The sequence below is a fragment of the Sapajus apella genome, unplaced genomic scaffold (assembly GCF_009761245.1).
Source record: "Sapajus apella isolate SASKATOON/1434 unplaced genomic scaffold, GSC_monkey_1.0 scaffold2, whole genome shotgun sequence".
Classification (NCBI taxonomy): domain Eukaryota; kingdom Metazoa; phylum Chordata; class Mammalia; order Primates; family Cebidae; genus Sapajus; species Sapajus apella.
In genome coordinates this window covers 78,027,654-78,054,838 of record NW_022436942.1, presented here as the reverse complement: position 1 = coordinate 78,054,838, position 27,185 = coordinate 78,027,654, and the positions used below count along the sequence as shown (strand labels likewise).

The following is a 27,185-nucleotide window of genomic DNA, read 5'->3' as shown; positions in this document are numbered from 1 at the left end:
ATGTATACTTTTTTTTTCATGCCACTGACTTGATGAAGAAGCTGGGTCACTGTCCTTTAGAATATCGTCCACCTTCTGGATATGTCTCTTAGCCTCCTCAGTAGGGGGTGGTGGTGGTGGTGGTTTTGCGTTTTTTCTTCCAGGCCCTGTAAACCAGAAAGCAGCTTTAAAGGCTAAAATAGATCCTGACTTGGCTTTTCTTGGGCAAGAATATTTAATAGAGGGGATTCCATTGGCCTAAGAGGGAACAATTTATTTATTTTTTTGAGATGAAGTCTTGCTCTGTCACTTAGGCTAGAGTCCACTGGCATGATCTTGACTCACTGCAACCTTTTCCTCCCAGTTCAAGTGATTCTCTTGCCTCAGCCTCCTGAGTAGCTGGGATTATAGGCCTGTACCACCATACCTGGCTCATTTTTTGTATTTTTAGTAGAGACTAGGTTTCACCACATTGGCCAGGCTAGTCTCGAACTCCTGACCTAAAATGATCTGCTCACCTCGGCCTCCCAAAGTGTTGGGATTATAGGCGCGAGCCACCACAACAGGCAGGGAATAGTTGAGCATCAGAAGGATGACAGTGGCTTGGAGCATATCAAATATATAAAAATTCATGAGTCTATGATGTTACTGAAAAAGACACCTCATTCGTCTCTCTTGAAGATTGCTGAGGCCCCAGCTCATTACTCTGAATGTTGTTAACTACAGGGAAAGCACCAAGCATTTATCTTGCTTTCCTTGTGAGTTGTATGCAAGGGTATCCAAATAGTTGATGTGCTAATAAAGGTAGAGGGAATGATGAAATTAGAAAAACGACCGTTTTGCAGTCTTAATGGAATAATGGCTCTAGACAGCGATCATTAATGGCTGCTGAAGCCATTAAGTGATTGGAAGGAACTTTATGGCAGAGGGATCAGGCTACTATCACAAGAAGGGAGACAGGCAGATGTTGTGTGCCCTCTAATGTCATGCAGTAGTAAGTAGACAGCACATCCTGGGCAGTATCCTTGCCAAAAGAATTTCACATGCATGTATGAAAGGCCTTGGATTTAACTGCCAATTTAACAGAAAACACAGGGGACAGAGAAATGTGTTAAATGATGCCACAAGGTTATAACCAACCAAGTCCAGAATGTGGGAAGTTCTATGAGGATGCACGGTCCAGTTTCTTAAACCAATAAATGACATTAGAGAGAGAGAGAGAGAGAGAGAGAGAGAGAGAGGGAGACAGAGACAGACACAGAGATATAGAGACAGTGTTACAGGTTAAAAGAGACATATGAACCAAATCATTGTGCGGACCTTGGCTGGATCCTGAATCAAACAAATCAATTATAAAGAGACATTTTTGAGGTAGTTGGAAAAAACCAAACACAGGCATGGTATTAGGTAATGTTAAGAAGTTACTGTAAATTTTATTGTGTGTGATGAGAGTTTTTAAAAAGTGGTTATATTTTAAAAAAAGTCATTATATATATAAAAAGTCTTTATCTGTTAGAGCAGTGGATCTCAACTGAGAGTGATTTTGCCCCCCGGGGGACACTTGGCAGTCTCTGGAGACTGTTTTTTTTTTTTTTTTTTATGAAATCTTGCTCTGTCGCCCTAGCTAGTGGATGCTAACACCACCCCGGAGTACTGACTGCAACCTCTGCCTCCGAGTTCAAGCTATTCTCTGGAGACAGTTTTGATTGTTATGACTTGGGGGTGCTATTAGCATCTAGTAGATAGGTAGAGGCCAGGGATGCTGTTAAACCCCCTGTAATACAGATGACAGCCCCCTACAACAAAGAATTTTCCAATCCTAAATGCCAGTAGGGCCACAGATGAGAAATCCTGTGTCAGAAGTACTTATTGCAGTAATTATGGGTGAAGTGATATGATGTCTGATTTTAATAATGAACAAACAAGCAAACAAGGCAGAGATGGGGGTGGATGAAATGAGAGTGGGAGTGGCTACTTGTCGGGGCTGATGATGGGCACATGAGAGTTCATTCTATATTACTACTTTGGTGCATGTGAAAATTTTCAGAATAAAAATTTAAGAATAAATCTTTTCACTGTTGGAGAAAAGTTTTGAAAGGCCAAGGCAAGAGGATCACTTGAGGCAGGTCAAGACTAGCCTGGGCAACATAGCAAGACCCCTGTCTCTACAAAATAATAATAATAATAATCATAATAAAACTAGCTGGGTGTGGTGGTGTACACCTGTAATCCCAGCTACTTGGGAGACTGAGGTGGGAGGATTGCTTGAGCCCAGGAGTTCAAGGGTATAGTGAGCTATGATTGTGCCCCTGCACTCCCACCCAGGCATCACAGTGAGACCCTGTCTAAAGTTGGAGAAAAGGATACTAAAGAGATGGGGAAGGTAGCAAAGAATGAATCTAGTGTGATGTGTTCTTGGGTGTATGTAATTCATGAGGAAGGTACTGAAAGGGAAGATTGCCTGGGCCTATGGCAAGCAGGTGCTGATGAACTAGCTCCTTTACTATTATTTAAATGTGTCCTGGTTGGATCGAGCGTGGTGGCTCACGTCTGTAATCCCAACACTTTGGGAGGTTGAGGCAGGCAGATCACTTGATACCAGGAGTTCGAGACCAGGCTGGCCAACATGGTAAAATCCTGTCTCTACTAAAAATACAAAAAAATTAGTTGGGCATGGTGGCATGTGCCTGTAATCCCAGTTTCTCGGGAGGCTGAGGCATGAGAATTGCTTGAACCCAGGAGGTGGAGGTTATGGTGAGCCAAGATGGCGCCATTGCACTCCAGCCTGAGCAAAACAGCAAGACCCGCTCCCCCCTCAAAAAAAAAAAAAAAAAAAAGTGTCCTGAGGGATATCCACTGGGGTGAAAAACTGGGTATATCCAAATTCAGCTTTGCAAAGAAATGCACTCATGACTAGTTGCAATTTGAAACGTTCCTCTTCTGAGTATTTCTAGCCTATGTAGGTGTTTCACAGATTGCTGAGTACCTAGACTGAGAGGGAGAGAAAAAACAAAGTAAAGCTAAAATGTTAAGAAGTCTGGTTAAAGTGCACTCCAGAAGCGAGGAAAAGCATCTCTAAAAGTATCAATCTGTGGGGAAACATAAGTTGATTACGAAAAACTTAATACGACGCAGCCTCATAGGAACATGGCTCTCGGGTGTGGCGAGAGCCAGCCAGAGCTCACAACTCCATTGAAATCCACAACCAGAGAGGTTATCTGCTTAGCTCTTGGCAGCAGACCTTGGCATGGCTTACATTGACTGATGGAAGACTACTTTAGGAATGCTGGCTTCCTTATTCATTGACTTTGAAGACAGCATTGTAAAAATTGATCACCAGCCCAAATCAATGTTACCCTGAAGTATTTTTATGACTTTTTGGGGAGGCAAAGAGATGGGCTAGTTTTTAATTTATTTAAGTCTCTTGGAAACTGGATCTACTTTGTCTTCTTTTGGAACTACCTTTTTTGGTTTTTTGAGACAGAGCCTTGCTCTGTTACCCAGGCTAGAATGCAGTGACGCAGCACAGCTGACTGTAGCCTTGACCTTCCAGGCTCAGATGATCCTCCTATCTTAGTCTCCTAGGTAGCTGGGACTATGGGTGTGCCTCACCACATCTGGCTAATTTTTTATAGAGATGGGGTTTTGCCATGTTGCCCAGGCTGATCTTGAGCTCCCAGACTCAAGTGATCCACCTTCTTTGGCCTCCTAAAGTGCTGGGATTACAGGTGTTAGCCACCAGGCCCAGCCGTGAACTTCTTATATACAAAGTGTTGTGTGGGAAAGTCATGCCTGACCACTTCCTAGTGGGAGGGGAGAAACTAGGGGGCTTGTGTGAGGCTTTAGGCAATGTAATCTGTTCTCATGGGATCAATTACTTATGTGTATTTAGTAGGCAGCTCTATTTGCTGATCCCCTAATCTGTTCTCTTGGTTCATTCCCACAAGACCTCTGATATGGGATATCGTCCTCTTCCCATTGCAGCCTTTTCTCTCACAGTTGTTCCCATGATAAGAGTTCCCATCAAAATCTCTGCTCTTACATCAGTTGTCAGATTTTGCCACTCTTTTTTTTTAAGCTGTTGCATTTTTTTTTTTTTTTTTTTTTGAGATGGAATCTTGCTCTGTTGCCCAGGCTGGAGGCAGTGCCACCATCTTGGCTCACTGCAACCTCTGCCTCTTGGGTTCAAGGGATTCTCCTGCCCCAGCCTTCCAAGTAGCTGGGATTACAGGTGCACGCCACCACCGCAGGCTAATTTTTGTATTTTTTTTTTTCTGGTTTTTTTTTTTTTAGTAGAGATGGGGTTTCACTATGTTGGCCAGGCTGGTCTCGAACTCCAGACCTTACATGATCAGCCTGTCTCTGCCACCCAAAGTGCTGGGATTACAGGTGTGAGCCACCATGCCCAGCCAGATTCTGCTACTTCTTTCTATAACCTGAATGTGGAAAAACTCAAACTGTCTTTCCTCCACTTGCACACCACAACTGTCAACACCACAGAAGAGTTCTGTGACCAAATGTGTGGGGGCTTTCTCCCCACGACCAAGCAAGCAGTCAGTTCTGCAGTGTACACCACTAGGGGTCCTCCAGTTCAGTTCTGGCACAATCCCACAGGTGGAGGGCTCAGTCCCACAAGAATGTCCCCTCTTCAGGCATCACTCGCAAGTCCAGGCCTCTGTAACTCTCACTGACTGGCTTCAAATTGGGGTTCTTGCAACTCCCTCTTTGAGTTCAATTGATTGGCTAGAGCTGCTCACAGAACTTTGTAAAACACATGTACCGATTTATTCTAAAGGACATCGTAAAGGATAAAGATGAAGAGATGTATAGGGCGAGGTATAGGGGAAGGGTTGCGAGCTTCCACGGCCTCCTGGTCACCCTTCCAGGAACTTCCACGTGTTCAGCTATCCAGAAGCTCTCTGAACCCTGTCCTCTTGGGCCTTTCATGAGACTCCATTGGATAGGCATGATCAACAGCCATATAGAAATGGAATTGCACAAAAAGGCTATGATCTAATCCTAATAGATTGAGTGGGGAATCCCAGCAAGGCCTGTCTGTTCAGATTCTTCTTGGACTCTGAGTGTAGCATTCATTCCTCCAGGTTATGGGGCAGGACTCCTTCTGAAATGGGGTCTTCTGACCTACAATCAGACAAGGTAGGGGAAATTTCATTTTTTTTTTTAAGACAGAGTCTCGCTCTGTGGCCAGGTGCCAGGCTGGGGTGCAGTGGCCTGCTCTTGGCTCATTGCAACCTCCGCCTCCTGGTTTCAAGCAATTCTCCCGCCTCAGCCTCCCAAGTAGCTGGGACCACAGGTGTGTGCTACCACACCCAGCTAATTTTTGTATTTTAGTAGAGACAAGGTTTTACTATGTTGGCCAGGATGGTCTTGATCTCTTGACCTCGTGATCCGCCCGCCTCGGCCTCCCAAAGTGCTGGGATTATAGGTGTGAGCCACCGCGCCCGGACAAGATAGAGGAAATTTCTTTATAGCCAGCTCCAAGACAGAAAGGTTGGGGAGGATGAGAGTGCTGCCTTGGACAGATAAAAGGAGGGCAGGAGGAGGTGAGAGAGAGAGAGAGAGAGAGAGAAATTCTGTCTTTCAAGGCCTGCTTCTAAAGCCTGAAACACCCCTAAATAACAAAAGATTGTCACAAGGAATATGGGAGTCATGAGCTAGGAACCGTGGATGAAAACCTATATATATCTATCTCATAATATTACAAGCCTGTCTCCTGTTAATCCCGTCCTCTCTGTTTCTGTTATCATTTCCTTAGTGTGGAATTTGTCATGTTGACTATTTTAGACTTGTCTGTCAGAAGTTTCTGGCACCAGCCTCTTCCACCCATCACTATTGAGATGATTGTATGCACCTCAGTACTGACACTAAACCAGCACTCCAAAACTCTGGTTTTATATCTGTCAATCCACCAAGACTTCACTTTCATTTTCTTTCCCACCTCATAATTCACTACGCTCTTTGGCTACTGCTCTGGCTTCTGGGGCTTTTCTAAAGTAGTACTTTTCTCCACTCCAGCTCATGAAGATACCTTTTAACCAGCTCTTGAGATTAAATCCCTTCCGTGACACTTTCCTGCAGGAACTCGCAAAATGTGCCGCATTCCCCATTGGCAAAACTTGCCATCAGTCAGTTTATGTATTCTCTGCTTTTCACACCCATCTCTTGACCTCTAAATAACACAAATATTCTCCTCTTCACTTATTTCACAGTTCTATCTTCATAACATTGATAAGTATGATCACATTAGTGCTCCTGATTTTAAGCAACTGGAAGATAGCCAATTTTTTGGTGATTCTCCTTTAAATTTTAACGTAGCGTCTAATTAGTCAATTAACGTATTTTAAAGGGGTGAGGGACATCATGGTAGAGAGATGAAGTTGAAAGCGTTTTTGATTGACTATTAGCGCATGCCCACGGTATTCTAGGCATAGTCCTGATTCATTATATCATCACACAATAATTATTTATGTGCCTTCATCCTTTATGACACAGTGCTGGCTCTTATTCATCTCCCACTTCTGCAGTCCCTAGTGATGATTAAAAGTCTTAGGAGTTTTACTAGGCTCAGATTTTTTTTTTTTTTTTTTTTAATATGCCAGTTCTTCATGAATAAATTGGGTACTCTGAAGCATATCATTTCCTGGGTTTCTTGAAGTGGCATGTTGTGTGGAATGGCACATTAGGTCTAAATAATTATCTCCCAGGTAAGGTTCTTGTTATTCATTCATTCCCTTAAAAATCGATATTAAACATTGAATAAGGACAGCCAGGTATTGTTTGAGGAGTTAGTGGGCTATGTTGGAAACTCAAATGTGGGAATGACGTAACTGGAGCTGAAAGGAGCACATTAGAAGGAGTCCCAAGAGGACAAATCCATTTGGTTCTCCTTTCCTTGTTTTTTTCCGAATATTTTTGAAGATGATAATTTTTTCTCCCAAAAGCTTTTAATGAATGTTAGGATTAAAAAGGAGAGAGAGAATTTATAGAAGAGAATTTAACTACAGCTCCTAAAATAGCTCTTTGTTTCTGCTATCTATCTTATAACTGGAAAAAAAAACACACACACAAAACCTCAAGAAGTTACTTGTATAGCCTCTGCCACTAAGGAGACTGTGTTCTGTTGTTACCTCAAACAGGCTGATTTAGTAAAAAAAAAAAAATTATATATATATGTGGAAAGTTTTTTTCCTATTTTTTTTTAGTGGCTTTTACCAGTGAACAACAGATCTTACTATATGATTTCTTATTTGTTATTAGTGAATGTGGTGGATATGTGGCAGCAGAGGGAGCTGATGATTTCATAATACTGTATCAGAAACGATTAGTGTAGGTACTCATTAACATATTTTTCAGACAGAACAGTGTTGACTTTTAAAACTTCTTCATTTAATTCAAACAAGTACCCTGTTTGTGACCTGTGTTATGTTAGGTGCTCTCTTTACAAGATCCATGTTCTTGTGATTTAATTATATATTTGCTTAGCAAATATTTACTGTGCACCTACTATGTACCTGGTACTGTGCTGTGTATGGGGGTGCTATGTGTACTTTCATCAACATATACTCAAGATCGATATGATTTCAGCAAACTAAAAATACCTGTGTTAAAGCAAAAAAAAATCACATTTTATAAAGATCAAAAAAGAGACATTTTATATAAGGTACAATAAATAGAAGAATTATGTCCCTAAGATATATGTGATCACATACTTGTTAGTTTTTGGACTTGACCAGATTTTATACAGTCCTTGAAAAATGCAGCATCCAGATTTTAAAGTAGTTCTCTAATCTCTCTTTCTGTGCCCCTATTAGATATATATTGGATCTTTTCATTCTGTCTTTGTCTTCCGACCTTTCATGATTTCCATCTTTTGGCAGTGTGTGTTGCATTGTATACAGGTGCTTCTTGAACTGTGGTATGTCTGTGAATCACCTGGGGATCTTGTTAGAATGTAGGTTTTGATTCTGTGGGTATAGGGAAGAGCCTGAGATTCTTAAAGAATTAAATTCTAACCAGCTCCTGAGTGATGGTCATAATACCAGTGTACAGACCACAGCTTAAGTATCAAGGTTCTATGTGATTCCCTCAGACCTAACTGCTAGTTCACTAAGTTTCTCTTCAGCTGTATCTAGTCTGCTATTTAACACATTCAGTGAATTTTTAATCTTAAATTCAAGAACAAGACTTTTTATTTCTGGAAGTTCAGTTTGGTTTCTTTCAAATGCGCCTGGTTCTTTTTCAGTGTCATGTTCTATGGCTCATTTTAGATTGTTCTTTTATCTGCAGCTTTTGGAGGGCCAGTTCTCCCATTTCTTGTATCTGCTGTTGCTCCCATAATGTGTAGTGGTTGGGTTTTACTTTTTAATTGCGAATTTATTGCTGGTAGGGATTGGAAGGGGAGGGTGTTGGGGTAGGGGGGGAAGAGAAAATCCTGTGTGCCCTGGGTTACAAAAATGCCTGTACAAGTTGTTCTCCACTTGTATCTGCCAGTGCTCCAAGGGCTCGGTGATTCTGGACCAGTATTCATGTTAAATTCTTGAATTGTAGCAGTATACTGTAAATGTGGACACTCTTCCTGAGGTTTACTGTTTCTTCCTATTGCTTTATTTCTTTCCCACTGAAGGGCCCTGGACAAGGGTGAACATCCTCATTGTTTTCTGGAGGGCAGAATATTTCCACTTCCCCTGCTTCTTTTTGGCTTCGGGCTGTGGCTTTTTCCTCTGTCTGAATGTGGCCCTAAGAAGCCCGTGTTTTCAAACTTTCCTGTTGTACTTGACTGACTAGGTGTCTAGAGGTTTATATCCCTAGCTTTTAATCTTTGCTGTGAATGTCTCACCTGTTACCAGCTAGTATATTTCACATTGACTTCTCTTTCCTTTTTTTATTGTTTTGAGATAGAGTTTCACTCTCGTTCCCCAGGCTGGAGTGCAATGGCGCGATCTCGGCTCATTGCAACCTCTGCCTCATTGCAATTCTACTGCCTCAGCCTCTCAAGTAGCTAGGATTACAGGCATGCACCACTATGCCCTGCTAATTTTTTTGTATTTTTAGTAGAAATGGGATTTCACCATGTTGACCAGGCTGGTCTTGAACTCCTGACCTCTGGTGATCCAACCGCCTCAGCCTCCCAAGGTGTTTGGATTACAGGCGTGAGCCACCATGCCTGGCCTACTTCTTCCTTTTAGCTTGAAGATTATCTGCCCCTTTTTCTAATCTCAACTACATTAAGCTAGCTTTGAGCATGGCAAGAGTTTTATAGATGAATCTTATTTTATAGTACGGGATTTCAAAATTGTAATTATTTCACTGCGGGTGGCTTTTACCCTCTATTAATTATATTTCTCACTCAGAAATGGAATTCTATTTTGGTTTCCTAAAGATAAATTAGTATATAGTGGAAAGGAATTAAAGTTCTGCTAGGAATTAAATGATACGATTAATACAAACATCCACATGGATGTGTCTGTGCCCTGCACAGGAAAGAATATTTAATACAGATTTTGCTGTATCTCACTAGCCTCCAAGAACTGCAAATTCTGTCCTGAACACGCAACTCTTGTGAGCAGTAGCAATAATATCAGGTCATCTCTCTTTTTTTTTTTTTTTTTTTTTTTTTGAGATGGAGTCTTGCTCTGTCTCCCAGGCTTGAGTGCAGTGGTGCAATCTTGGCTCACTGCAACCTCTACCTCTGGAGTTCAAGCAATATTCCTGCCTTAGCCTCCCAAGTAGCTGGGATTATAGGTGTGTGCCACCATACCTTGCTAATTTTTGTAGTTTTTTTAGTAGATATGGGGTTTCACCATATTGGTTAGGCTGGTCTCAAACTCCTGACCTCTGGTGATCCACCCGCCTCGGCCTACCAAAGTGCTGGGATTACAGGTGTAAGCCACAGCACCTGGCCACAGGTCATCTTTATGGAGTGATTGCTGTATGCTAAGAACTGTGCTAAACACTTCATGTGGATTATTTTATTTAAACCTCCTAATAGTCCATTGAAATACATATTGCCATGTTGAAACTGAGGTTCAGAGAGGTTAAGTGACTTTCCCAGTGTCACAGAGCTAGTAAGTGGTGGAGCTGGGATTTAAGCTCAGATTCCAGAACAATTGCCATTAACAATTGCCATTAACAAATTGCCATTTGCTTCCATGTTAGTATCATTTGCAAATGTCTCTCCATACATTTCCTCAGTCTTTATCTGAGTTTCCTTATTTCAGGATGGAAAATCACTTTTCGATCCTTATGAAATACAATTTCTATTAAAACTTTTTTTTTTTTTTGCTATTAAAAATGTACTGGGTAATTGAAATCAGATTGGATTTGAGCCTATGTTGATGGAAGTACACATGGGATGTGGGCTGAAGCGTTCAATCTAATTTTTCTTACCATCAGCTAATTTTTAAAGTATTAAGCAAGTAGATTCTGACACTAACAGGGAAGATTTAAATTCTCTTGAGAGGCTGGAGGTGTTAAATAATTTTCTGGTAGTGTACATTTTACATTTTAAATCTTCCTCCCTCTCCCACCTCAACTCCATGTACCTGAAGCTCTGAGAATGTTCTTTTGTACTCCTCAGGAGGAGCCAGACCTCTGGCACCATCTCCTCTCCCCTCCACATCCCTTCCCTGCTCCAATTACTTCCCAGTGCCGCTTCGAATGTTGTTGTCATCGGGGAACTTTGGAAACAGCCAGATTTTTTAGAGTCTGTAAGCAGAAAACAGACTGCTTGCTGCTCATATCTGGCACCCAGCTTTGTCCAGAAAACGAGGAGTTAAAAAGAAGCCTGGGCTGTGAAGGGCTGTGACAACTGTCCTAGGGGGAGCTCTAGTGAGCCCTGGCGGGCAGTGACTCATGCTGCTCTGTCACTGGGATCGGCACTGGCCCCTGGCACGCAGGCGGCAGCCAGGTGGGGTTACAGCCAGAGCACGCACGCACGGAGCCGGGAGCATGCAGCCTGCACTGCGGGGGATGTGATGCTCGCCTCCCCAACTCGCCTGGCCCGGCCGCCACGGACGCCTCAGCCCGCAACCATGGTAACGCTTCTGGCTGGGGACACCCCTGGGAGCCCACCGCGATGGGCAGCCTCCTGGTGACTGATGGACGAGTGTCCACCTCCCTGACCGAGAGCGCTTTGTAGGTCGGCAGGAAGTGGAAAGGATGTAACACGCCCCCAGCCGGGAGTGAAGCCCCAAGGAGGTAGGAACCGCATATGTCCGTCCATCGTGCATTCCCATCGTCGGCGCACAGGGGTGCTGTAGATCACCCGTAGGAACTTTATTTGGCTGGTGCTTCATTATGCTGATTAAACTGCAGTGGATTTGATGGGCCTGATTGTGCTGGGGAAGAGGCATAATGAACTTAAAAAAAAAGTGGTTAATAAGATCTCGTAGTCAACTTGACCAGGTATGAACGAAGTAGACTGCAGTGGTATCCTAACAGGAGTTCCAGAACCTCACACATCCCTTTTCCTGGTCCTTCCTCTCATATCTGTTAATCCACGAAATGTCGAAGATCTATATTATTTCAGCGATAAGTGCTAATCATTAATAATTTAGACCTGTCTGGAGGAGGGAATCCATAGGCTTAGGTCATCTAGCATCCTGGCACTAGCTAGTGGCTGCTCTGTAGGAGCCTTCTGGAAACAGCAGGAGGGAGCGGCTTCCCCACGAGTTCCCCAAGTGCTTTCGTTGGCCCAAGTGACCTGTTTGAGTTTGCTCTTCAGTTTACCCCAGGCGGGAAAGCAGCCTGTCTGTGGGTTGGTGGCCATGTTGGCAGAGAAGGGGTTAATCTCTTGTTGCTGTAGGAGCCGAGGTTGCGAGCTAGATTGAAAGCAGGCGCTGCAGTGCCATCGCCAGCGCCGAAGGAGTAAGACGATCTTCTCCCTTCTCCGCAACAGTGTTGAATCCGGCTGAAATTTTTTTCCTCCCCCCCCTTTCTTGTTTTTCTTTAACCAGCTCCTCCGCCCTTCGTTCCCACCCTCAAGTCTGACGATGACACCTCCAATTTTGATGAACCAGAGAAGAATTCGTGGGTTTCATCCTCTCCGTGCCAGCTGAGCCCCTCAGGTTTCTCGGGTGAAGAACTGCCGTTTGTGGGGTTTTCGTACAGCAAGGCACTGGGGATTCTTGGTAGATCTGAGTAAGTGAAAATTTGACTTTCTAAGGGACCTGCATTGATGCAAGGCTTTTGGAGCCAAAGGTGGTGGTGGTGGGGTGGTGGGGTGGTGGGGGAAGGTGGGGGGAGTGCAGCGGAGGGAAGCTGCTAGTCGCCGGCATTGGAAAATCAGTCTACCTGTTAGGGCTTTGCGGGGGTAGCCTGTTCATATTCTCATTTTGCAGTGTGCAAGGTGCCTGTTCCTGTCTGTGGTATCATAATTGTCAATTGGGTACTTTGGGTTAGTTTTTCAATCTTTGGTCTTCTTTAGAGGGGAGACAGTGGGAGATTTCTAGCAGTGCAGATCCCTGGTCAAAGGAGAAATGTGCAGGAGTTAAGATGAGCTGTCCATCTATCTAACCATCTATGTATCTGTCTCTCAAGTGGGTGGATGGGGGTTGCTATCTTGGCTGTATCAAAAGAATCCTAAAAACCTTGTCTCATAAACTAGAGGTTTCCTGATGGGTTTAACTGAGCTGCAAGTGGCTGAACCAGAGCTCTGACAGAGAGATGGTGCTCGGCTCCTCTCCAAGTATGCTGCAAGATCAGGGATCTGGCAGCTGAGCCTCTGAGCTGGTGGAGCGCTGGCGGCCAGAGAAAGCCCCGTTACTGTGAGCCACCAGGAGGGAGTGTGATGTAGCCGAGTCATTGATTCACAGAAACTGGGCTTAAAAGGGGGGAAAAACCCAGGAGACTGGAAAATGGAAATCTAAATATCACTGTAAACCTCTTGACCTGATAGGTCTTTCTCCATTCTCGTAAAAGCTATTGAAAAATGCGTTAACATAGCACTTGGAATTTGAGGGTCCAGGCTTCCAGGAGCCTCCTGGAATTTCTATAAAATGCAGTAGCTTCTGTGGATGTGAGAGGTCAGTATCTTGCCTCTCTCTCTCATGATACAATGACATTCTGTTTTCAGAGGAGTGAGTTCGCCAGGAAGGTCTTGGACTGGTGGTCCAAGCCACCCTTGCTGCTGCACTTTCAGGTTCTCAGAGGGTGATGTTGGGTTAGTTGCTGCCCACTTAGGAGACGAGCAGAATTTGATATGCTTCTTGGCAGCATCTTCCCCTATCTGTTGTATTTGTAGCTTAGATATCGATTTATAGGGATGTTATGTTGGTTCCTGGATGGTGTCTCCCCATGGGTGCTGTTTTGACAGTAACGTTCCTGAAAAGATTTCAGACTATTGGGGGGAATTGGGCATTTGATACGAAATAAGGTCATGGACTGTGATTGAATGTGAGAGAGATTTTTATGTTGAAAGATGTTGAAGTGGTCTTTCTTCATCCCCTCCCTGGGGGCTGGGTTTGAAATTCTGGTTGGATTTTGGTAGTGTTATATGTGCCCCTCTGCCTGATTTGCTCCATAACCCTAAAGCAATCTGGATGGTTGGTAGGAGAGGCAGAGAGCTAACTAGCTGTTGAATGTGCCATCAGATGGGTTTGAAATGGCTCAGCAGGATTAGGAGGTTTTGCCATTGGCATCAAAGAGCAGGGCACAAGTGGAAGCCCGATGTGGAAGGCTGCATGGTTAGTGGGCAGCATAACCTTGACACACGCAGCACACTGAAGGTCACACTTCGGACTGGAAGGACATGTGTGGAGAGTTCTAGTTCTGGTTAGCAGTGGGCTGGCTGGGTCAAAATGCAAGCTTGCTTAGGGTTAGCCAGTGATCTGAAAGACCAGAGAGGATTCGAGGGAGCTAGATTTAAGGGGCAAAGGCAGAATGATGTGGGAGATCTTAGGCATTGCAATTAATCTGAAGCAGTGTATGATTAATTGCCTATTTTTCAGGAAGACTCGAATGACATCTTTCTGCTTCTCACAGAAATCTCAGTTTAGGGAGCTCTCTGACAGGGGCATTTCAGTATTGAGGCTGAGGCATTCGATAAATATTTGTTGATTTAATTTGCTCATGATCCTTTTCTCCAGAAGTGTTTATGTTGCTTACTGTATTTGAAGATGTGCTGTTTCACCTTTGGTAGTTTAAACTATATCCTTAGAACACAAAATGAGCCGCTGTTCCTGACCCAACAGAATGTTTAGTAAGATTCTTATTTTAAAAAAAGGTCCATGCAAATAAAACTGTGTGTTTCTTATCTGGAAAAAGGCATCAGAGTATTCCTATCGTTGGAGAACTTTAGCGTCTTTTGCTTGGCAATGGGGTTGGAATCAGAAATTTTCTTTCATCTTGCATTTTGTTATGTGATGTTGTTGTTGGACTTGGCTGCTGTGCTGTAGGCAGCCCTGTGGGTGATACCTACAGCCTCATTTTAGAAATTCATCCACCTGTTGAATGTAGATGACCCTGGACATATCAGATTATGATTTATTAGAAATTTAATAAAAGAGAGGCGGTGATGAAACTACTTAGCAGCTGCTGCAGTTGTATTGACAAAATTTGCTTGGAGAGAGGGGGAGACATTCTGGGGGTACCACCTTTGCTGCCAGCAACCCTGTGTTTCTTCCTGAGTTTTTCTTTTTCAGCATCACAGGTTTTTATGTACATACCTTGATTACCTGTGCTGTTACTCATTCTTCACACCATAGAAGAAATTGCAGATGCTGCTGTACCGTGCTAAGTAAATTGACCTCAGATTTGTTACCAGTGCATTGAATGAAATGTTCAGAGGTGGAGCTGAATGAACGAGGAGTTTTCGTGGAGAAATTGGCAGGGAGAATGATTTAAATTCTGTGATCGCTCCTCACTTTTTGGGATCCTTATTTTGGGACCCCAGACTATTTTTAAGCCAGCCATTGAGCGCATCATTATTTTAGGCTTAGCAAGAATCTTGATGACAGCGTTTCAATGGCTGAGGCGTAGTGGGAGTTCCTTGCAGCTTGAGTTGGTGGGAGCAGGAGAGTTTTAGAGAACTAGGTTTGGTTGTCTTTGGGGTGGGATTATGGTGAAGTTAGCCTTGGAGAATGAGTATCTGTCTGGTGCCTCTTTTCCTTTTTAACCAACAGTAACGCAAACCGAATCTCCAAGCTCCGAATGCCTGGGTGTTCCTCTGAGCCTTTCTTTGCTTGAACTTGACAGTACCAGGGTAGTAATAGGAAACAGCCTGTTAAAGTTTTAAAAATAGGCCGGGCATGATGGCTTATGCCTGTATTCTCAGAGCTTTGGGAGGCTGAGGCGGGTGTATCACAAGTTCAGGAGTTTGAGACCAGCCTGGCCAACACGGTGAAACCCCGCCTCTACTAAAAATATAAAAAATTAGCCAGGTGTGGTGGCAGGCGCCTCTAATCCCAGCTACTTGGGAGGCTGAGGCAGGAGAAACATTTGAACCCGGGAGGTGGAGGTTGCAGTGAGTGGAGACCATGCCACAGCACTCCAGGCTGGTTAACAGAGCGACGAGACTCCATCTCAAAAAAAAAAAAAAAAGTTTGAAAAATAAAACAGATCTGAGCTCTCTTCCTTCCCCTGTTAGCAAGGGAGACATTTCTTCAGGTTTTTCCTTCTAGTTGAGGGATTACCTCATTTAAGCTCTTGGTGAAGCCATGCATTTCTGCAACCCGTAAGTATAAACTCTAGAACAGGGGTGTCCAATCTTTTGACTTCCGTGGACCACATTGGGAGAAAAAGAATTGTCTTGGGCCACACATAAAATACATTAACACTAGTGATAGCTGATGAGCTAAAAAAAAAAAAAAAAACTCATAATGTTTTAAGAAAGCTTATACATTTGTAAGTTTTGAGCCACATTAAAAGCCATCCTGGGCTGCATGCAGCCCACTGCACCATGGGTCGGACAAGCTTCCTCTAGAAGGTAAAAATGTGTTCTTTTTTTTTTTTTTTGAGACAGAGTTTCGCTCTTGTTACCCAGGCTGGAGTGCAATGGCGCGATCTCGGCTCACCGCAACCTCCGCCTCCTGGGTTCAGGCAATTCTCCTGCCTCAGCCTCCTGAGTAGCTGGGATTATAGGCACACGCCACCATGCCCAGCTGAATTTTTTTGTATTTTTAGTAGAGACGGGGTTTCACCATGCTGACCAGGATGGTCTCGATCTCTTGACCTCGTGATCCACCCGTCTCGGCCTCCTAAAGTGCTGGGATTACAGGCTTGAGCCACCGCGCCCGGCCTAAAATGTGTTCTTTTTATGTTGTTGTTTTAAACATGCTGGTTGTATGTTTTTGGAAGAGTTGGGGAACATAGAGGAGTAATGGGATCTTGATGGGACTGGAATTTGTGGGAAGATGGTGTCTGCGTAGGCTGTTTTTAGGTAGGGATGCTCTCTTCCTTTTGATTTAGGAATTCTTCCTTTCTTCTGAAAAGAAAGTGGTTCTGAAAATACAGCGATGGATCCAGCCATTCAAACACCGTGGAGGAATGAAGAGTGGCTATTGCCATTGCTTCCCAAATTTTTGGGGAACCAGTTTTTGGTGTCTCTTCCTTGCTGTACTGGGGCTTCTCTGCATGTCAGTTTCCTCAACTTCGAAGTGGAATGACAGTGACACCTTTATAGGACTTTTGGGGGGATAGATGAAATACGTAACACAGCTGGTCTAGTACCTGGTACATGGAAAAGCCTTGATAAATGTTCACTGTTGTTATTTTTGTTATTACTAATACACTAGTCTACATATGTATAGTGTCCTTCTATACACTCGAAGAGAATATGGAAAGGACTCAGCAATGATTAGGTAGTCCAAAGTCATACCAGATTGGAAACCAAGCTTCCCAGTTCCTGGGAATTTTCTGCTAGAGACACTTCACTGTTCTGACCAACTATAAAGGGTTAATATGCAGTTGCCAAATACCCGTTGGTAAAAGCTGGTTGTTGGGAGGAGTGGATTGGGGAACAGAATTAGAAGGTCCAGTCCCGGAATGGGTACCTTCCCATCAAGTTGAACAAGTCAAAGCAGGTTATGTTGAAACAATTCAGAGAACGTAAAACAAACACCTTGCTGCAGAATATCATGGTACAAATGGGATATCTGACTGCTTTGGGAGTTAGGAGAGAAAGGCAAAGTCCAAAGAGGGACACTTGATGGGTAATTCCAATTCACCATTCTTGTTAAATTACATCGTTGGAAATTATCTTTCTTGGAATGTCTGTCCATTTCCCCAAGTAGACTGTGATCTCAACGGCAAGGCTGGGTCTTACTCATCCTGGGTTTCCTGGAGCAGTAAATATGCATGCTGGGACTGGGCTTGTAAGCATACTAATGGAAAGTAAAATACTGGGGTTGGCTTTTAAAAAGACAGTGGATTTGGATCAATGGGAAGAAAGGTAGAGGGAATTTCAGGTGTCAGAATTTCACGTGGGCAGTGTGCTAACAACAGCCCATCCTTACAGGGCACCAACTCTGTACTAGGCTCTGTTCCAAGCACTTTACACAGATTAACTCATTTAAATTGCACAACCATCCCAAGAGGAAGGTGCCATCATTAGAACCCTGTGGATATAAACACCACAGATGGGAAAAGTTAGGAAATTTGTGTGGGGCACCCGGGTTTATGTGCTTGTCAGACGTGGAAGCCATTTGTAGAGAATCACGAATGAGACGGTTGGGCAGGGTGTGATGAGAGCTGACAGGCAGTTCTAAATGCTGGGATTCATTTTCAGTCTCTGCGAGTTTATTGAGTAGGTAGACTGTATAGCTCTTGGATTTCTCAGATTTCTTCCCCTTCTCATTTGGAGACTCTTATCTGGCGTGTGTGTGCCCGCACAAATACATAAACCCACGCGTATATACTCTCTCCCTGAATGTTCTTATTTGCTAAAGCTTAAGCTCAGCAAAGAGAGGAAACTGCACTGACCTTATTCTCCACCATGTCTTCAGGCTGATCATAACAAGTTGCTTAATAAGCATTTGGTTATTCCATGTAAATCATTTTTATGGCGGCAACCCTCATTTTGTTGATGGCTCTACTATCTATGTCTATTCACTTCTACATTTTGTACTTTCATTTGCCTCCCATCTGTCCTGGGATGGCTTATTCCAGTGGAAGACAGCCTGAACTTGCCAATCAGTCTTGTTTCCTTTTTATTGAAATACTTGGAGGTTGGAGGATCTTCCCTTCAAAAGTGTTTTCCTGGCTGGGTGCGGTGGCTTACACCTGTAATCCCAGCACTTTGGGAGGCCGAGGCTGGTGGATCATGAGGTCAGGAGATCAAGACCATCCTGGCCAACATGGTGAAACCCCGACTCTACTAAAAAGTACAAAAAACCAGCTGGGTGTGCTGGCCCCACCTGTAGTCCCAGCTACTGGGGAGGCTGAGGCAGGGGAATTGCTTGAGCCCAGGAGGCAAAGGTTGCAGTGAGCCGAGATCGCACCACTGCACTCCAGCCTGGCAACAGAGCAAGACTCTGACTCAAAATAAAAAAAAAAAAAGAAAAAGAAAAAAGTGTTTATGTTTCTATATCCAGCCTAAGGCTCTTGGTCCTTGTGCTTGCTACCTAGATCTCTATTGAAAGAGTCTCGCCTGCAATTTGATTTTTTAAATAGCAACAATAACAGAGCCTTCTCCGGTACACAAAGGCATGCATCTGCTGTATTTCCCAAGCAAGTTCAAAAGCCTTAACTAGCTTCTGCTCGTGGTTACTGCTCTCAAATGCCTCGTGTTGTTCCTATCCCATCATTATCTGGATTAGATGTTTAACATTCGCCTCTGTGTGTTGTGTTGGATTTTCTCCTCTCCTTTTGCTCATTCAATTTCTTCTTTCTCTTAGTCAAGCACAGCTTGTTCTCCTACTTGCCTTATTCTGTTCTCTATTTAGACTGTGCGTGCCTGCCTTGCAGCCCTGGCAGGACCATTCCACCGCCTTCTCATTTGTCTTAAAGATACCTTTAGGAAATCTAATCCAGACGATCCTAGCCCAGTCCTGAAGATTAGACTCCAGAAGATCTGTCAAGTGTGTTTTCTGCTGGCCTACACATGCTAATTTGCATGGTTGCCTGGGATCCCTTAAGAAGACAGTCATTGACTAAATGGCGCTACATGTTCCCAAGCTCTGTGCCAGTCTGGCAACTCTTCCTTTGCCTACGTGAATTTCTCCCAGTTCTCTTTGCTTTGCTTGCTGTTCACCTCCTGACCTCTCTCCGACAAACTTCCTGAGAGAAGAGCCTGCATTCAACACCTTTTTCCACCCCGTCAACGATACCGAAATGACTGTCTGAGAAGCCGCTGATTGTACCTAACCACCAAATCTGGTGATTTCCATCTCACCATGTGATACCATTAATTACTACGTTTCTTCCAGACAACCTTCTACTTTCTTCTCTTTTGTATTATGGACACTTGGTTTTTCTCTTACCTCTCTGACCGTCATTCTCCTCTTTTGTGGCTGCCATCCCAACTTTTGGGATGCACCATCCCCTCAAGTTCCATCCTCAGTTCTCTTTCTCGTTGGTTCTTGGTGATCTCATTCAGTTCCTTGACTTTAGTTCTCACCTCCCCATGGCCTCCTCCCGTCGTACACTGTGTTCCTCATCACCAGGATGTTTTACCAGTTTCTCACCATCCCATCCTCTGTTCCCTTCCTACATAGACAGACCCACTCGCTCGCTCAGTAAGCCACTAGGTGCTAGTTTTGGCTTCCTCATTTTATGTAAGAAACTACCACCTTCCCTACCCTTCTAGGCAAGAAAGCTGAGTCATCGTAAATTCTTTTCTTCCTCCTCCGCCATCCCATCAGTTGCCAATTTCTCCAAGTGGCGCCTCTAGGATGACACTTGCATCCATGCCCATCTTTCTGTTTTTGCTGACACCCATCATAGACTCTTGCTTGGACTATTGCAGTAGCCTCCTCACTGATTCCCTTGCCTCTGGTTTTCCTGGCTGTAATCCATTCTCCACAAAAGGTGGAATTTTTCCAAAGCATAGGTTGGATGATGTAATTCGCCAGCTTACACCTTCAACAGCATCCCTGTGTGCTCAGAATTAATGGCTGCGTCTGAATTTGGTATTCAGTACTGGTCTGCCAAGACCCCAGCTTGCCCGTTCATTCGTGTCTCCTTCATGTCCCCTACTGAATCACTTCAGTAGTGTTGTCTGGCCAAGCTCTTCAAGGCTCATTAAGGATAGGACCAGGTCTTCCTCTTTTTGCCTGAAACAGTGCCTTGCCCCTGGCAGGTCTTCAGTGAACCTTTGTTGAATTGAATTAGACTAAAATGGCCAGGAATTATACCAAATCCTTCTGCATAGTTTGGACAACTGGTAATGGAGTCTGTTTTCTGTAGAGGACTTCTTGTGTTCCCAGAACCATGTGAGTACTGTATGCGCATTATCTCATTAAATCCTTACAATCTCACTGTAACTCTGTGAGGTAGCTGGTATTATCCCTGGTTTACAGATGAAGACACTGACTCAGCAAGGTTATTTTCCTGAGGTCCTGAAGGTAGAAACAGATCTAGGACTTAGAGCCATATCTGGTTGCCTCTGGACTACTGTACTACCTATGCTGCCTCTAAGAGTCATGACTTTGATAGATTATGCAGGAGTTATGGATTTGTCTAATTGTAAAGGTGAGAGAATTGGTTTTACTGAGAATCTACTCTTTTAGGTACTATTCTGAGTGTCTGGCAAGCATTTTCCTGTAGCCCCAGCAATAACTCATTATTTTACAGATAAAGAAAATAAATGATGATTGCGACGCTTGGGTTACTTCTTAGGTTCACTCAGCTCGAACCTGGCAGAGGGTGGTCAACTTTTCGAAGTTTTAACTTATTTATTTATTTATTTAGAGAAGAGTTTCGTTCTGTTGCCCACGCCGGAGTGCAGTGGCAAAATCTCGGCTTGCTGCAACCTCCACCTCCTGAGTTCAAGCGATTCTCATGCCTCAGCCTCCCAAGTAGCTGGGATTACAGGCGCCTGCCACCACGCCTGGCTAATTTGTTTTGTATTTTTAGTATCGGTGGGGTTTCACCATGTTGGCCAGGCTGGTCTTGAACTTCTGACCTCAAGTGATCCGCCGGCCTTGGCCTCCCAAAGTGCTGGGATTGCAGTCATGAGCCACCATGCTTGGCTCAACTTTTAACTTTAGAGCTGATATCAACATGCTTATTTTTTGGGGGGACTGACTATAGCACACCCGTTCAAAGTCCAGGCTTTGGAATCAGATAGACATGGGCTCAACTCTGGGCTTCATCCCTTGCTTGTTGTGTGAATGAGACATATCACTGCTTTCAGCCTCAATTTCCTCATCTATGAAGTGGAAGGTATAAGATCACCTATCTGATAGGTTTGCCATGGGGACATGAAGCACTGTTTGTGTTGGTGCCATGAGCACAGTGAGTGTTCATTTCATATTTGTTATTGTTATTTAGGTCTGAGGATAGCTATGGGGTGCTTTGACTCTCTTTTTCTCCCTCTTTCTGCTTTATAAAGACATCTTGCTGGTTTTTACCCATTGAGAGAATCTGGCTGCACGTGGGGGGCCTGACAGATGTCCTAATATCTCCATCCAATTTTTTACTCTGAATGGAGTCCGTGATGTATCACTCAAACCTGCACTTTCTATAAAATGCTCTCCAGGCTTCTGGTAGGATCCAGTGCCAGTGGGAAGTGTGCATGTTCCCAGCCTAGATGTCACATGCTCCCACCCACCCTAGAAGCACTTGGGTATCCCCTGGATGGGTGAGTCTGTGTGTCATTGTGACATTCCTGTCTCAGAACCAATGCTGGGCATCTGTAGTGCGGGTGCTGGAAAGCTTTTTCATGCCAGCATACATGCAACGCACTTCTCGTTTTGGATTCCTTTGTCCCACAGTGACCTTTAAACTGGCTGCCTGGGGCACAGAAGTACTGGCACACCATTCATTTATTCATTCATTCATTCACTCAACAAATGTATTGTTCTAGTCGTTAAGGCACAGCTCTGAGGGAGACAGATAAGGCTTCTCAAGAAGCTAGCATTTGGTGGGGAGAAACAAAGGAGGAATAACTACTGTACACACATGAGACGATTTCAGATGGTGGTCAGGGCTCTGAAGGAGTCAAAACTGGGATTGGGACTGCTTGGCAGTGGCCACTTTAGCCTGGGTCCTCAAGGAAGGGCTCTCTGAGCTGAGCGTGATTATTTGTTAAGAGGTTGCATTGCATCCCGAGGTGACGCAGCTTTTAAGTCCATTCTGAGCAGCCATGAGGTCCTAGGGGCTATTTGAGAAGCTGGGATATAGCACTGACTATGAGACAGAAATCCCTATCTTCATGGAGCATATGTGATGGGGGCAGATTCACCGTTCGTTCGTTCGTTCGTTCGTTCGTTCGTTCGTTCGTTCGTTCAGCTATTTGAGAGCCTACTATGTGACAAGCACTTTCTAGGCACTGGAGAAGTAATAGTGCATGCAAAGAAGCAAGATTCCCTGCCCACACAGACTGCATTCTTCCAGAATGTCCATAAGGAGTCGGTTAGCAAAAACAAGTGGGAGGAGTATTGCAGAGAGAGGAAAGAAGGGCAAAGGCCCTAAGGCTGCCACTAATCTCTGGGTGCTCAGTGAACAGAAGGCATGTTCGGGTAGGGGGAACCTAAGGATACACAGGGAACTTGGTCTGAGTTGCGGTTATCAGCGCCTTTAGGTTTGGACTTTGCTCTAATTGCATTGAGTAGAAAGCTTTTGCAGGATTTTGAATAGGGATACGGAATATCTGGGTTTTACTTCACAAAGGGTACCTCTGACCACTGTGTGGAGGGTGGATAGTGAGGGACAAGAGTTGGATCCAGGGAGGTAAGTGAGGTTATTGCAGTCATCTAGGCAAGAGGCAATGAAATTAACCTGTAAAGTGGGACACTGGCTTAGAGGCGGGGACTGCATTAAAAATCGTGCGAGTAGCCATCCTTTTATTAATAGCATGATTTTTGATAAATGATTCTTGAGCCACATATTAATCATTTCAAAGCAAATGCTCTAATTTAACTAAAGACCACTGCTCGTTGTGTGTGTGAGTGCAGATGTGTGTATTTATATGAGTATGTGTGTTGTGTGTCATGATGTGTGTATGGTATATATATATAAATATAGTGTGTGTGTGTGTGTGTGTGTGTGTGTGTGTGTGTGTGTGTGTCTGGAGGGTGCCCCAAAGCTAGACAGATTTTGACTGTCTTTAGGAGAATAGTGTTTTTCATATTTCCAGGTGTTCCTGATGGGCCCCATTGTGTGTTTTATTTTATTTTATTTTTTGAGATGGAGTCTTGTTCTGTCGCCAGGCTGGAGTACAGTGGCGAGATCTCGGATCACTGCAACCTCTGCCTCCCGGGTTCAAGTGATTCTCCTGCTTCAGCCTCTCAAGTAGCTAGGACTATGGGTGTGCACCACCACACCCAGCTAATTTTTGTATTTTTATTAGAGATGGGGTTTCACCATGTTGGCCAGGATGATCTCAATCTCTTGACCTGGTGATCCGCCTACCTCGGCCTCCCAAAGTGCTGGGATAACAGGTGTGAACCACTGTGCCCAGCCGCCATTGTGTATTTTAAAGTGAGCTTATAAAATTAGTTCACAGGTCAGGTGCAGTGGTTCACACCTATAATCCCAGCACTTTGGGAGGCCAAGGCAGGTGGATCACGAGCTTCAGGATATCAAGACCATCCTGGCCAACATGGTGAAACCCTGTCTCTAGTAAAAATACAAAAAAATTAGCTGGGTGTGGTGGCATCTACCTGTAGTCCTGGCTACTCGGGAGACTGAGGCAGAAGAATCACTTGAACCCAGGAGGCAGAGGTTATAGTGAACCGAGATCATGCCATTTGCATTTCAGCCTGGTCACAGAGCAAGACTCCATCTCAAAAAAAAAAAAAAAGTAAATAAATAAAATTAGTTCACAAATTTCAGAATGCTCAATCTTAAAAGCCAATATATTTTTGGAAACAGAATGCTGATGAGTTTTTTATTTTTTGCAGCATCTTGCAGTTGCATGTATTTTTAGTGCTACTGGCCAGCACTAAAGGTGGGGCCCTGAGCTGAGCTAATTTTGATTCCCCTCATTTTAGCTTCAAGCACTGATTCTTGATTATCCCAAGAATATCTGGGATTTGTGATCTATGTTATCTGTGATTTGGTGGCATATTTTGCAGTCATAGGGTCCTATTCCTAAGGGAATAAATGGATGGCTTGATGCTTAAGCACGAACTTAATAATCACAGTAGTGATTAGAGAGTATTCAGCACATACACTTGCTTGTAGGATGGAGTACACATTGTATTCTCTTTTGATATGAAATATTCTTTTTTTTTTTTTTTTTTTGAGACGGAATTTCGCTCTTGTTACCCAGGCTGGAGTGCAATGGCGCGATCTCGGCTCACCACAACCTCCGCCTCCTGGGTTCAGGCAATTCTCCTGCCTCAGCCTCCTGAGTAGCTGGGATTACAGGCACGTGCCACCATGCCCAGCTAATTTTTTGTATTTTTTTAGTAAAGACGGGGTTTCACCGTGTTGACCAGGATGGTCTCGATCTCTTGACCTCGTGATCCACCCGCCTCGGCCTCCCAAAGTGCTGGGATTACAGGCTTGAGCCATCGCGCCCGGCCGATATGAAATATTCTATTAATAGCACTATTAAATGATTTTTTTAAAAAAAGCTATATTGATTATTTATAGGTATATCATTGGGAAAACTGCATTTTATCATTTTCACTTAAATGTTGAGGTTATAGGTAAAGCAATTTTTAGGTCACATCTAATACATTTTAAGAAAACATGTCTTCCTGTTGTAGCGGTAATGACCAAGCCCACTCTTCCTTCTGTGTCATATACCATTATCCCTATTAATACCCTGTGGGCTTCTATAATTATAAAGCAGATGTGTATATCAGGAAGAGATGTTGATTTCAGAGTAAATTTTTCTAGAAAATAGAAGCTGGAAAAAAAGGAAAACCCAAACTTGGCTTCGTGCTCCAAGAGACAGCACTGCTGTGTGTGGGCGGGTGGCTGCGTGCACCCGCTGCTCAGAAGTGCCTTTTCTCTCCGTGGGGATAACTGGCTGTGTATCTGAGATGTGGCCAGGAGTAGGCAAGCAGCGTGTGGGCAGGCTGCATGTTCTTTTATTAGCATCCTCACTGTACTGCATTTTGTAGAGCCCAGAGCATGAACTGGCCTGGGTTTCTAACATCTACCCTGCTTCCCACCTAATTACTTCCCTGAACCCTAAAGTGAGGGAAGGAGAGTTGCTCATGTGGGGTGAGCTTTTTCTGGGGTGGCCGTGGACTAATCTGGCATGGGGATGTTCTTGGGTCCCCAGAACTGTCCCGGGCTCAGGCCTGGAGTCAGCTTCTTAGCACCAAATGCAGCCAGTCGTGGATGGAGGTCACCGTGTCTTACATGTTCCATTCTCCCTTTCCTCCATGACCTTGCCCCTCTGATCCTCTGTAGCACTTTTCTTGAGTGTGTCCAAGTCCATCTAGCCAAGAAGTAGCAGTATTGGGATTTGAAGCCATGACTGTTCGGTGGTGGAGCCTCAGCTTTGAACTGGGGTTCTACCCCCCGGTGTCCCTGCACAAATCGTGGTCAGTGTAGAACATAGAGGTATAGGGCAAGCCCCTTCCTTAGTGCCATGTGATATTAATAATACCCATCTTACAGGGTTGTGGGGAGGACTCAGTGAGGTAACCCATGAAACATTAAACACAGTGCCTGGTACGTGGTACGTGCTCAATAAATGAGCACTTGTACTGATGACAAAGGTAGTGGCATTAATTCTTTTTCCTAGATTGTCACTTTCTTGAGGACAGGAATTGTGGTTTCCTTTATAGCCTCTACAGCAGAGTTTCTGAACTTGGCACTATTGACTTTTTGGGTTGGATAATTTTTGTGGGAGCTGTCCTGTGGATAGTAGGATATTGAGCAGCATCTTTGGCCTCTACCCACTACATATTAATGGCACCCATAGTCATGAAAATAAAAAGTCTAGATGTTGCCACATTGCCCCATTTGAGAACCACTGGTCTGCAGGTGTCTCTCCTGGGGATCACAGGGCTTTTATATTCTATTTTCTCTCTCTTTTGATCTCTCTCTCTCTCTATCTTTCTCATATACACGCTCAGAGAAGGTGGTTAAAAAAATTGTTGAAGTTTGAGAATTTTGAGAACAAAGGAAAAATTTTGGAAGACATTTTAATGAACAGGTAGACTCTGTTCCATTCCAGGGTCAATAGAACTTCATAATTAGATAGTTTCTTTACTCCAACTCCGTACCCCATTGCCTACTGTTTTATAGTTCTAACCGGTTATAGGCGTTTTCTTGTAAACTTTCCTTAAAGCAGTGATAGTATCAGCTTTTTTTTTTTTTGAGACGGAGTCTTGCTTTTATCACCCAGACTGGAGTACAGTGGCACAATCTTGGCTCACTGCAACCTCCGCCTCGTGGGTTCAAGCAATTCTCCTGCCTCAGCTTCCCAAGTAGCTGGGATTACAGGTGCCCACCACCACACGCAGCTAATTTTTGTATTTTTAGTAGAGAGGGAGTTTCACCATGTTGGCCAGGCTGGTCTTGAACTCCTGACTTTGTGATCTGCCTGCCTTGGCCTCCCAAAGTGCTGGGGTTACCGGTGTGAGCCACCGCGCCTAGCCAGTATAAGCTCTTTAAATAATACTATGCTTGATGAAGCAGTACCTTTCAGGATAATTTTAGACAAGCAGACTTGCTGCTTGAAGAGGACAGGGCGATATTTGGTAATAATATATATGTGGTAATATGTATGTAAAATTATTACAATGTTATATACAGTAGTATTTGGTATACCTGGTGGCTCTGAGGCCAGTCTTGGATCGAACCTCTGAAGCTATGATTTACATTATGGTCGATGTTAGCATAATGCAGTTACCAGCAATAACTTGCTCTTGCTTTGAAAGTCAGAAGGATGGCTAATGAAAATCTTAGAAAAAGAAAATAAATTGCAATATTTCAGAATATTTGCTGGAGAGGATCTGTGCACTCAAGAAATACATACTGAGAACTTACCATTGATGTTAGAGATTTAATTGCCCCATGTCTACATGAAAAATGAATAGAATATAAACATTTTAAATTGAGCCATGTCTATCTGTAGTATATTTCTTTTATAGAAATTCATGGAAATGGTATATTGTAAT

At 43.9% G+C, this 27,185-nt stretch overlaps 1 protein-coding gene across 8 annotated transcripts in view; it reads left to right on the top strand.

Annotated features, from left to right (window-relative positions):
• Window positions 1–27,185, top strand: part of CIT (citron rho-interacting serine/threonine kinase) — a 193,867-nt gene that overhangs the window by 62,249 nt on the left and 104,433 nt on the right. For all 8 annotated transcript variants that reach the window (XM_032241364.1, XM_032241332.1, XM_032241325.1 and 5 more), the window contains one exon: window positions 11,955–12,138. In XM_032241364.1, coding sequence (XP_032097255.1) covers window positions 11,955–12,138 — 184 coding nt within the window. The remainder of the gene's footprint in view (window positions 1–11,954; window positions 12,139–27,185) is intronic.